Source organism: Malaclemys terrapin, chromosome 1 (genome assembly GCF_027887155.1).
Source record: "Malaclemys terrapin pileata isolate rMalTer1 chromosome 1, rMalTer1.hap1, whole genome shotgun sequence".
NCBI classification, from domain to species: domain Eukaryota; kingdom Metazoa; phylum Chordata; order Testudines; family Emydidae; genus Malaclemys; species Malaclemys terrapin.
This window is the reverse complement of record NC_071505.1, coordinates 119588521-119601104: the sequence shown is the minus strand read 5'-3', so window position 1 is coordinate 119601104 and position 12584 is coordinate 119588521. Positions and strand designations below refer to the sequence as shown.

The window sequence follows — 12584 nt, the reverse complement described above, 5'->3', positions numbered from 1 at the left end:
AATACCTGATGCCCCACAAGAAGAGGATGTTGTGAAGGCCAACACTATAACAGGGTTCTAAAATGAACTAGATAAATTCATGGAGGATAGGTCCATCAATGGCTATTAGCCAAAATGGGCAGGGATGGTCTCCCTAGAGTCTGTTTGCCAGAAGTTAGGAATGAGCGACAGGGTATGGATCACTTTGATGATTACCTGTTCATTCCCTCTGGGGTACCTGGCATTGGCCACTGTCAGAAGACAGGATACTGGGATAGATGGACCTTTGGTCTGACCCAGTATGGCTGTTCTTGTGTTAGGTTCACAACATCCTCTGGCAAGGAGTTCCACCGGTTGACTGTGCATTGTGTGAAAAAATACTTCCTTTTGTTTAAAACCTGTTGCCTATTAATTTCATTTGGTGACCCATAGTTCTTGTGTTATGAGAAGGAGTAAATAACACTTCCTTATTTACTTTCTCCACACCAGTCATGATTTTATAGACCTCTATCATATCCCCCCTTAGTCATCTCTTTTCCAAGCTGAAAAGTCCCACTTTTATTAATCTCTCCTCATCTGGTATCTGTTCCATACCCCGAATCATTTTTGTTGCCCTTTTCCGAATCTTTCTCAATTCCAATATACCTTTTTTGAACTGGGGGTCCACATCTGCACGCAGTATTCAAGATGTGGGCACACCAGGGATTTATATAGAGGCAATATGATATTTTCAGTCTTATTATCTATCCCTTTCTTAATGATTCCCAACATTCTGTTTGCTTTTTTGACTGCCGCTGCACATTGAGTGGAAGTTTTCAGAGAACTATCCACAATGACGCCAAGATCTTTTTTGGGTGGTAACAGCTAATTTAGACCCCATCATCTGATATGTATAGTTGGGATTATGTTTCCCAATGTGCATTACTTTGCATTTATCAACATTGAAAGTCATCTGTCATTTTGTTGCCCAGCCACCCGGTTTTGTGAGAACTTTCTGTGGCTCTTCGCAGTCTGCCTGGGACTTAACTGTCTTGAGTAGTTTTGTATCATCTGCAAATTTTGTATCATCTGTTTACCCCTTTTTCCAGATCATTTATGAATATGTTGAATAGGACATATGTGAGATAGTTTAATTTGGGGAAAATGTATTTAATTTTTCTTTAAAAGATATTTACAAATATAAACATTTTACACCTCCAAAGAAAAGGAAGTCCTAGAACTTCGTAACCTAAATTTTCTCCTACCTTTCCTTTCTGAGGATGCAACGTGGGGCAAAAATAATTTTAAAATATTCAAGTATAGATGATTTTATGTGCTCCAAATTGTTATAACATCAGCTATTAAGTAATTGAAAATCATTCCTGTATGACACATTTTAAAATAGCTTACATTAGGATGGAAAAATGTAAACTTAAAAGTCTGATCTTGCACATATTTACACAAGTAGCCCCACAAATTTCAGTGAAACTCTTTCACATAGGTAAAGTTACTCACGTGCATAAGCATTTGCCAGATGGGGCTCTAAAGTTGTCCATTTAAGTACCCAAAAGTCAAAAAATGACAGTGGTAAAGTTGTATGCTGTGTTTTTGTAGCCCTGTCAGTCCCAGGATATTGAAGAGATAAGGTGAGTAAGGTAATATCTTTTATTGGACCAACTTCTATTGGTGAGAGTGTCAAGCTTTCGAGCTTACTCAGAGATCTTCTTCAGATCTGGGAAACGTACTCAGAGGGTATGTCTACATAGCAATATAAGGCTCAAACCTAACCCCCCTTCTATCCACACACCAATTGTGTTAACCTAGGGTTCGAACCAAGGGTCCCTGGACCCTGGGCTGGAGGGTCTGAGCCTGTGTTAAGCTGGGACTGAGGGTCTGAGCCCTATTGCTTTCCTGTATGCACGAGGCCCCAACTTGACTCAGATTCTAGAAGTCCTCTGACTGTATCCCATAGTTCCTTGGGGCAACGCCCTTAATCCTCTCTATGCTGACAATCATGGGGCAGTGTATTGCACTCTATTGCAAATGGAAGCCACACATGTCTTTGCAAATTGCAGCAGCTGAGATCAGCATGAACCCATTATCTCCAGAACACCAGTCTGCAAGCACACTATCAGAGAGCCTGCAGGGTTTTCAATGGAGAGCGATCAGAAGCTTTTTGCAAAGAGAGCTGCTTCCTGGTCACAAGAGCACAGCCAGATTTTTGTGCATGCTTCCTGGGCAACCCTGCACCACGATGGGGGGGGGGAGAGGGGGGGTGGAAGAACCCGAGAGCAGAGTGGGGACTAAGCCATGGCCCTGCAGCTCCCGGCTCAGTACAGCTGAGGGAGGGATGACCCCCAACACCCTGGCCACTCCCCCTCCTGCAGGGCAACCATTTGGTCCTGCTGCACTCTCTCTCCCTGGCTCCTGGGTCACCTCCCCCTTCAGGGGCTACATGTGCAGAGGTGCCTGGCCAGCATGCACCGTGAGGGTGGTGAGTGGGAGCCAGGCCCAAAACTTTCCCATTGCCTCCCAGGGATCCCTTATCTGCTGAGGCACTTCACCGCTCCGCAGCCAGCGGCAGCAGGCGAGGGGTGGGAGTTTTCCTCTGAAACCTACATTTTATATCAAACTTCAAAACAAACAGACAAAAATCAATACAAAAACAACCCAACAAAAACACCTTCATCGAACATCCCATTTTAAAAAAGCATTGCAGTTTTGTTTTAATAGTTGACAGCTCTGGAGACTGATGTCTAGAGCCCTGCACATATGCGGATATCTGCTTTATATCTGCATACATCTACATCCACAGATGCGGATATCCACAGATCCTTTTTGCAGATCGGATGCGGATACAAATTTTGTATCTGCACAGGGCTCTATTGATGTCTTAAATATCCTCAAAACAAGGGCACATGGGCATTTTCCTGCCATTGTGACTCAGCCTAGAGATAGAGAGCCCAGTTCTCAGATTAGATGGTAGGCTTCTCAAACTGTGCAGTCGTAGGCCTAAAACACTTGGTGGGGGGGGGGGTTGCTAGCCACTCTGGGATAGGGTTACTTTGACTTGGGTCTGTGCACTGCAGTGTGGACGCCAGAATCCTAGGTTCAAGCACGGGTCAGAAAATCCTTAATCTAGGGTTAAAATGCAGTGTAGATGCTCAAGCCCAGGGTTCCCTGACACTGGTCAGCTGACTCAAGTCCCACGAACCAGAGCTTACATTGCTGTGTAGGTTTCAGAGTGGTAGCCGTGTTAGTCTGTATCAGCAAAAAGAACGAGGAGTATTTGTGGCACCTTAGAGACTAACAAATGTATTTGGGCATAAGCTTTCGTGGGCTATTGATTACTCTCGTTATAGTTAGTATGGCAACACCCATTTTTTCATGTTCTCTCTCTCTCTCTCTCTCTCTCTCTCTCTCTATATATATATATATATACACCTTCCTACTGTATTTTCTACTGCATGCATCTGATGAAGTGGGCTTTAGCCCACGAAAGCTTATGCCCAAATAAATTTGTTAGTCTCTAAGGTGCCACAAGTACACCTCGTTCTTATTGCTGTGTAGGCATGCCCTGAGCGTCACAGCTAAATACAAGATGGAACAGATTGTTTAGCATAAGTAGTTAACACATATTTGAAGGGAACGTTCAAGGTAAAGTGGCCCGTTAGCACTCCTACAGTCATAGGCGGGAATGAAGGGTGGGGAAAAGGCAACTGGAGGGCAGCGGTTGTTAGTGGCTTATATATTCTTGTAATAGGCCTTAAATCCAGCGTCTCTATTCAGTCCATGATTTTAAGTCTAGCAAAGATATGAATTTAAGCTCCCGCACTCGTCTTTTGAAAGTGTTGTGCAGGTTTCCTTTGAGGATGAGGACTGATAGGTCAGATATAGAGAGTGATCAGGATTAGGACTGAGGAAGCCCCATAGAGGGCACAGAGCCTATGTGCTGATGACCCTGTCTCTCCTGAAGATACCAGAGAGCTGCAGATTTCAGGGACTGAATCCACCGCTTGTCTGAGGATAAAGGCCAAACCCACCACAAGATGAATGAATCAGGAGGAAACTAGTTTTGTTAGTTTCCTTTGTTAAGGGAATATTGTAGGATTTTCTTGCCCACTGCAACTCCTCCAGTTGTTTTTTCCAGAAAAGGGTATGATAGGCTCACATGTTATTAAGTTCCTCATTTTCACGCATATTAGATTCAGTCACAGATTTAATTAACTCACAAAAAGAAGAGTTTCAGAGTAACAGCCGTGTTAGTCTGTATCCGCAAAAAGAAGAACAGGAGTACTTGTGGCACCTTAGAGACTAACAAATTTATTAGAGCATAAGCTTTCGTGGACTACAGCCCACTTCTTCGGATGCATATAGAATGGAACATATAATGAGGAGATATATATACACACATACAGAGAGCATAAACAGGTGGGAGTTGTCTTACTAACTCTGAGAGGCCAATTAATTAATTGGCCTCTCAGAGTTAGTAAGACAACTCCCACCTGTTTATGCTCTCTGTATGTGTGTATATATATCTCCTCATTATATGTTCCATTCTATATGCATCCGAAGAAGTGGGCTGTAGTCCACGAAAGCTTATGCTCTAATAAATTTGTTAGTCTCTAAGGTGCCACAAGTACTCCTGTTCTTCTTTTCACAAAAAGAAATGGGCAATTGAAGAAAGAAATTCATCTTCACTAGGCATATGTTTATGTCTATAACATATAACGTTACTCTGATGTGCTTGCTACCAAGAGATTGAAAAAGAGAGCGTGTGGGTTTTTTATTCTCTCAGTTTGTAAGGAGCATAATGTATGCCTGCAATACATTTCAGAACATTTTTTCCAATGACCTTTTAGGGCACAGTAAAAAAATTTTGTAGGTAGAGCTGGTTGAAATGCGTTTGAGGGGGGACACAAAATATATATTCTGAAGTTTTCAAAATAAGATTTTTATTTTGGGGGGGGGAGAATCATGAATTATTAAACAACACAGGCACTAATGCAGAATCTTGAAGCACCTCACTGTTCACCTTTTGCCATGATAAAAGTTGACCATTCAAATCCAACTTTTTGTTGCCTGTCTCCTACCCAGTTCTGGATCCATAACTATACTTTGTCTTTAGCCCCATGACTACTTAGTTCCCTTAGTAGCCTGTTGTGAGGAATTTTGTCAAAGGCCTTTTGAAAGTTTAAATAAATTATATCAGCTGTTTTTCCTTAATCACCTACTTTATCGATCCATTTGAAGGGCTTTCCTTTGCAGAAAATGTACTGGTTATACCCTACCATGACCTTCCAGGTTTTTAATTCTACTTTTTGTTATAATTTCTACCAATTTCTCTGGTACAGATATAAGGGCTTATTTGTCTATTTTTCAGGATCACCCCTAGAGTTTTTTTAAAAATACATGTACATTTGCTTCCCCTCACTGCTTTCCTATAGCAGCAGTAAGAGAGAAATTAAGAGACAGATTTTCTCTTAACATACTGTGACAGCTCATGACAGAGCCCCAGGCCAATTCATTTGTGTATTAGTATAGATCAAAGTGATTATTAAATGTATAAGAGTATTTGATGTTTAAACTTCATGAAAATTAGTGGGATGTTTCTTGCATCCTTTTCACTTATCTGGATCCCATTATAATGTAGTAGCAATAATAATGATAATTCTCCTTTCCTTTTCTTAGCTAATAAACCTTAGTTAGTTTACTACAGAATTGGCTTCCAGCGTTGTCTTTGGTGTAAGACCCCAGATTAATTGGTACTCTAGATAAGTGACTGGTCTCTTGGAAGCTACCTAAATGTGGTGTGATTTTTGGTTTAAGTAACCTTTTATCACAAAGCCCTGTTTGTCTGGGTGACAAGACAGGCTGAAGAGTCTAAAGCAGTGGTGGGCAATCTGCGGCCCATACGTGGCGTGGGCCTGGCTGCCACTTCCCGCAGCTCCCATTGGCTGGGAATTGTGAACTGAGGCCACTGGGAGCTGCGGGCAGCCATGCAAATGTAAACAAATGGTCTGGTGGCCCACCAGCGGCTGGCCCGCAGTCTGCAGGTTGCCCACCACTGGTCTAAGGAGACTGTCTGTGACTCCATGGTAAGACTGATATAGCGTTTCTCTGGATTGAGGCCAGAGTTCTCAGCACATTGCAGAATCAAGCCCTACAATAAGAAAATGAAGGGAGGGTGTGGGGGAGGGAGAAATCACAATCTTTTTCGAAAGCATTCCAAAACATGAAAACCCTCCTGTTTCACAAACCTAATAAGGGAAATCATGCAGCAAGTTATGTTACTAAGAAAGTTTGTTTGATTTTGCCAGCTGTCTCTTCAATACAGTCTCTGGAGGAGACAGCGGGAAACGAGTTTTCCTGCTACAGTTTGCCAGCAAAATGAAAACGTGAGAAAGTGACAATGAAAAACAGCACATATGGGCGATAGTGATGAATTTGCTAAGACAAAAATTTGCATTTAAAAAACAACGCCTTTTGCATTGGTGATTACTATTATGATCACTATCAACCCCCCTAATTTAAATGTGTGTGAGACATACATACACATAAAATACATTTTTATTCATACAAAAACTACATTAAAATAACCCCTAAATCAGGAAATTCCATGGACAGACTTAATCCTGCTCTTTTCTATGCCTGCTTTACAACAGTCATAAATTAGATGCTACTGTTCAACTAACAGAAGATCACACAATACTTCCTACAACCTGAGATATACATGTGGGGAATCTTGAAATACTACAATTAAAAACAGAATAAAAGTAATTTATTATCAGAATGGTTCACTATATCATTACGCCATAGACATGGTATATGATAAGTTAACTTCTCTCTTAGGTAAGTGACTTGCTCAAAGTCACACAGGAAATCTATGGCAGGGATAGGAATTCAACCTAGATCTCCTGAGACCCCTTCCCGTGCCTTTATCACGAGATCATCCATAGATGGGTATTCAGACACTTTTGTTAGCATCCATTTACTATATATTTTCTTTGCAATAAGCAGTGCAGCGTCTTTAGGTGCAAGTTAGCCAGTTAATTACAAAGCTAACTTAGCTGTGAATTAAGGTGGTCAATATGCCAGCAAATTGACATATAGGTTGTATGTCACATGTAGGTTGCATAAGTAATGTTCATTGTGTCCTTGCCATACAGTATAAATGACTTTCTCTGATTGTCTGGCACTCACAGAGCAGTAGGTGATACTGCAAGAAACTGTCCCTAGGTAACTAAAGCTGAAAAAAAAAAAGATGTTATATTGAATGTTAATAGTAGTATGTGGGCATGAAATTGAAGTAAGAATTATAATGTACTGCAAATACAAAAGGGTGCAGAGTCCAAGACTGCACTTGCAATGTTAACTTTGTTACTTCCTAACTTTTGAGCACTTCATGGTTCAATAGCAATGTTCTCATTTCAGAGCTTGACTGGCTTGCAAAAACTATCAATAGCGCATGAAGGGCCTTTGGATGCGGTAAGTTCCTTGACTTCATTGGAGCTATGTTGCTTTACATCAACTGAGGATCTGTCACCAGAATCCATTGTCTAGGACGGTTTGATTAGATACCACTGAAAGGCTCTGTCCAGTGTGTCTTAGGAGGACCACAGGAGGGAGCCCCTCTCCTGCAGAGCCAGAGAGTGGAAAGACATTACAGAGTGCCATTAAAGCCAAAGCCTGCAACGTTTTAAAGGATAAACCTCATAAACCTATGTATTAAGAGGGTAGAAGGAAAACATGAAGGAGCAGTTTGTTTACTCCTACCTCTTTTGTTTCATCCATTTAAAATAGGGCTTGATCCAGCCCCCATTGGTAAATGGGGATGGGGGAGTGAGTGGGATCAGACAATGTAAAACTTCCGTTACTTAAATGGGACAAGACTAGGATCATAATATGGCAAAGTGACATTCATGTACTTTTTATGGATGAGATTTCAGTTATGCACCAAGTAGATGCATGATGATGACATCATCAAAGAGTCCTAATCGGAACATGGCCTGATTCTGGCCCTGAGTGTTTGCACCCCTATGCTCGTACACTGCAAAGTGAATCAGGAATTTGGGGTTCTATTCCTGGTTCTGCCTCTGGCTTGCTGACCTGGGGCAATTCACCTTTATCTCTGTGCCTAAATTTCCTCATCTGTTAAAGTGAGTACAAGAATATGTATTCCTCACAGAATTATTCCTAGGCTCGAGAACCTCATATTGAAAATATTTAAAGAACATAACTCTGTCACATCAACATCTATGATATAGATGAAACCTTCTCCTTGCTGATCAAGAAAGAATGTGCTTTCTACCTTTTCTCAATTATACTGGGATTAGCCGTCACCAGCTGGGTCTTGGATCCAACATCCTTGGTGTATTCACTGGACAGAGGAGGAAGGTTGCATCTGCAGAAACAAAGACATCCAAGATTTTTAATTGTCATGTTCCAGTTTCAGACTTTTTATATTGTAGGAATCCAGTTTGCACATAAGGTCATGCAAGCTGACAGAAAATTTACAATACTAATATTGGGCCAAATGACAACATGATTATGGGCTAAATCTTCAGAATTGCTTATACTTTATTTAAGCATCAAACTCTCCCAATATGTGTATCTACAAAAAGGGTATTTTTGCACTAAAATGTGGGTAAGTGCAAATGTATGCACTTTTGAAGAGATGGTCCTATATCAGTGTATTGACAGTAAACTCTGAAGCAAATAATGAAAAGTGCCTAGATTTATATATTGAATGTCCCTGCTAATAGGCTATAGGCAAAAGGGGACATTATGCACAGAAATACATTTCAGCTAACCTTTTTAAAATCCCATTCCCCTCTGTACTTTTCCTTGTTGGCTGACTGTGTCCCAGAATGCATCATTCTGTGACATCACAACCATCATGGACTACATATCTTGCAAACTATGAAACTCGTGGTATTTTTGATGTCACGTTCTGAAATCTCTTCAGTGGAACAGAAAGTACCAACTGGACTCCAAAGGTGGAGGAAAAAAATATTTGTTAGTGGTTACTTAACATGAATTTCTGTGTTTGAATGCATCCCACAACCTGGCTGCAGGAGACATTAAGTACACTACTCTACTTTGCAGGTCATTTTTAAGAAAGAAGATAGGTAAAGGGGAACACTGAGAGAAACAAAGTGTCAGAAACTACTGTCACTGAAACTAAACCCAACTGCTCCACAATGAAGAGATGAAAAGTGGAAATAATGCTAAATGTAGGCCAAAGTGCACCAACATCCATGCATTGTTATAATCCCTATGAATACATCCTGTGTAGAACCATGTCACTTGCCAGTATCACTCACTGAAACTGCAGCATAGGGAAACAGAGTATGATCTAAGGCAGCATTTCTCAAGCTAGAGGTCCTGACCCAAAAGGGGGTTACAAGCCTATTGTAGGAAGGTTACGGTATTGTCACCCTTACTTCTGTGCTGCCTTCAGAGCTGGACGGCCGTAGAGCGCTGGCTGCTGCCTAGGCACCCAGCTCTGAAGACAGTGCCGCTGCCAGCAGCAGTGCAGAAGTAAGGGTGGCCTGGTCTGCAGGAAGGTCATCATAGCCTGAAATATTTTCAAAGAGGGTCCCAACAAAAAAGATTTGAGAATCCCTGGTCTAAGGGAAGGAAAGGGGGTATGGCCAACTGTAATAGCCCTGCTTTTTATGCTCCCCCCAAAAGTGCATGCTCAGAAGAGGTGCAAGCCAAGCCAAAAGTAAAACAGCCTCTGGCTGTTTTAACCTACACAGGCAACTGCACTCAACCCAGTGGCTATGGGGACTCAAAAGTCAAGCAGGGCAGGTTCCAGCATAGACAGCAACATCATTTCATATTCATTCCCTTTTCTCCTGTTACCAGGATGACACAGATTTCTTTGGCCCAATTCAGATCCTCTTGCTCCTGTGAAAATCTACCTTTTTTGTGGCACTATACTCTTCCCCAACTCTCTTTAGCTCCCCTTTCCTGGATGTCCTGTGTTTATAGGACTGACCAGATATAAAAGTGTGCTCCACCAGTCTGTTCCTTTGTGCACTACTTCCAGGAAATAGGTGTCATGTACCTGCAATGAACACCGGTTGCTCATTCCAAGTATCAACTAGATTCAAATTGCATGGAGCCTATAGCCTGCCTCAGTAAAAGGTGGGAATTTGGGGGAATAGGAAACAGAATGAGCTCAGTTTCTGTGCCAATTTCTCGTATTACCATAGAAAGGATTAATGCTGTAATGTTCACAAATTCTAAAGACCAGAAGGGTCATCTAGTCAGACGTCCAGAATATCACCGGCCATAGAACTTCCCTGAAATAATTCCCGTTTGAGCTAGAACATCTCTTAGAAAAACATCCAATCTTGATTTAAAATTTGCCAATGACGAATAGTCCACCAGGATCCTTGGTAAATTGCTCCAGAGTTTAATTACCCTCACTGTGAAAAATTTTGCACCTTATTTCCAGTCTGAAAGGTTGTATGCTGTAGTACGCATTCATTGCAGAGTGTCAATCAGGGCCAAGTAACAAGGGATGCTATTACCATCGCAGTCTGACTGCTGTCCTTGGCAAGTGTTTTCACTGCATTCAATGAACAGCCCCAAACCCTTATAACGAGGAGGAAGTACTGTGGCTGACCCCTTCTGCAATCCATACTGACCATGTGTGCAGTGTGTTATGTCCAGAGTTGGTGGATGGGAGGATATATCTGTGTGCCCATTACACCACAATGTTTCTGTGCAATTTCAAGCATATTTATTACTAATGCAAATCTGCCAACATCCTCTAACAAAAACGGGACTGTGCAAATTTGCATATATTTGCATAAATTTAGATACAAGCCATCAGAAGCATGGGTTTATATTCAGGCTGTCCAAAAATTCCAAGGTGAGAAGATAGTGTAAGTCATTTGTAGAGAGCCACGTGTCACTATTTTCTCTTTTTCATGGTTGCAATTCTTAAAAAGAAGAAAAGGGGAATATTGACCCTTGAGCTGGCTGGGTTTTTGTTTGTTTTGATAATTGTTTTCTCATTAAAAAAAGGGGGTTCAATAACAACATTTTTCTTGGAAAAATTTCTCTGTCAACATTTTTCAATGACATTCCAAACAAAGAATTTCAATAAACATTTTTTTTAAACGTTTCAAAACTTTCATGTCAAAACCAGCAGGAAAATCCCACTCTGTCTTTCACTTTTTTGAAGTGGGAAGTACAGGGGTATAAAAAGAGAGAAAGTGTGAAATGCAAGATTTCATGAACTTTTTAATTACATGAAAAATCTTGGGGGTTGGGGTCGGTGGGTTTCTTAATTTTCTATAAAATATACGTACGTCCTTGTAAACAAACTCTACTACCCCTTAGTTACTATTTCATCACTCAAAAAAATTCCAACAAATGTAGAAAATCAAGCCACTTTCAACACTCTGTAGTGGTGCTTTCAGAAGATCTGGTAACATATTAATAGATGCTAGGACCACCAGCAATGAAAAAAAATGTTATCTCCTTTTATTTTCTCAAACATTTTTCTGTGCAGCTGCTGTGGATTTTGTCTGATGACAGAGAGCAAATTTAAGACCTGAATAAAATGAAATCCTAACTATAAGGAAAGCATCATTAGCAACAAGATAAATATTTGCTTACATTTCTATCTCGCAAGGGAATCTGGGGAACCTGGATTTTGGATTATACAATGATGACAGAAGTCAAGTAAACAGAAGGTGACTTGGAGACATTTTAGTACCAGAGCTAATTCTTAACTCTCACAAATCACTTTCAAATTGCGTGCGAGCCCTTCATCAGGTCAAGTTCTGCCACCCTCATTGATGTTGCATAATATCTTAGCAGAGCAATGCGACTGCTTGAAAAGTAAGGTAATTACTCAGTGTGAGTAAGGGTGGCAAAATGGAGCCCCAATTGAGCACCAAGCACATCAAAAGAAACAATAGATTGCTCCAGTTTCCCGGTAAACCTAGTCATCTGTTGTTACAGGGAAATACAACAGATTGGCAATCCGGCTAATGGACTTTTTGCATTTGGGAGGATAAGTCTCAGTTTCTTTATATTTAAACATATGCACAGGCAGGTCAAGTTTTCACTGAATCAAGGTACACTCTCTCTCAATGCTTGTTTAAATCATTGTCCTTCATAATTGCATCACCATAACTTTATCATATGAATAAATACGCCTGCTTTTATAAACCAGCCCCAGATGCATCATTTAAAATCAAGTTCCCTTCATCAGTAAATCTCTCTCCCAGCTTGTGCTTCAGCATGGAATATTAAGAAATTGGCTGAGGACCCAGCTGGAAATTCAGCAAGAAGCCAGCTGGTCAGCAGAAGCCCCTTTGCTTTTTTCAATTATTTTTTAGGCTGATTTGCACAATGCCAAGTCCCAGACAGGTGTTGGACAGACTGTGAAGTGGAAGTTTCATACTAGCAAGGAGCATGCATTTTTAATTATACCACAACCACTTATTAGTCATTTAATGAATCTTTTGGTCTTGGGCAGGGGAAGGGAGAGAAAAGAATTTCTTGAGGCCAAGAGTTTATATAAATCCTCTGACTGTTGGCCTCAAAGCAATATGGATTTGAATACACTGGTATCTGTTGTATCTTCTCACTGAAAC

The 12584-nt window shown here is 40.9% G+C and overlaps 1 protein-coding gene across 1 annotated transcript in view; it reads right to left on the bottom strand.

Moving 5' to 3' along the window:
• Window positions 1–12584, bottom strand: part of ST8SIA1 (ST8 alpha-N-acetyl-neuraminide alpha-2,8-sialyltransferase 1) — a 157589-nt gene that overhangs the window by 44413 nt on the left and 100592 nt on the right. The window contains exon 4 of the mRNA XM_054036806.1: window positions 8270–8362. Coding sequence (XP_053892781.1) covers window positions 8270–8362 — 93 coding nt within the window. The remainder of the gene's footprint in view (window positions 1–8269; window positions 8363–12584) is intronic.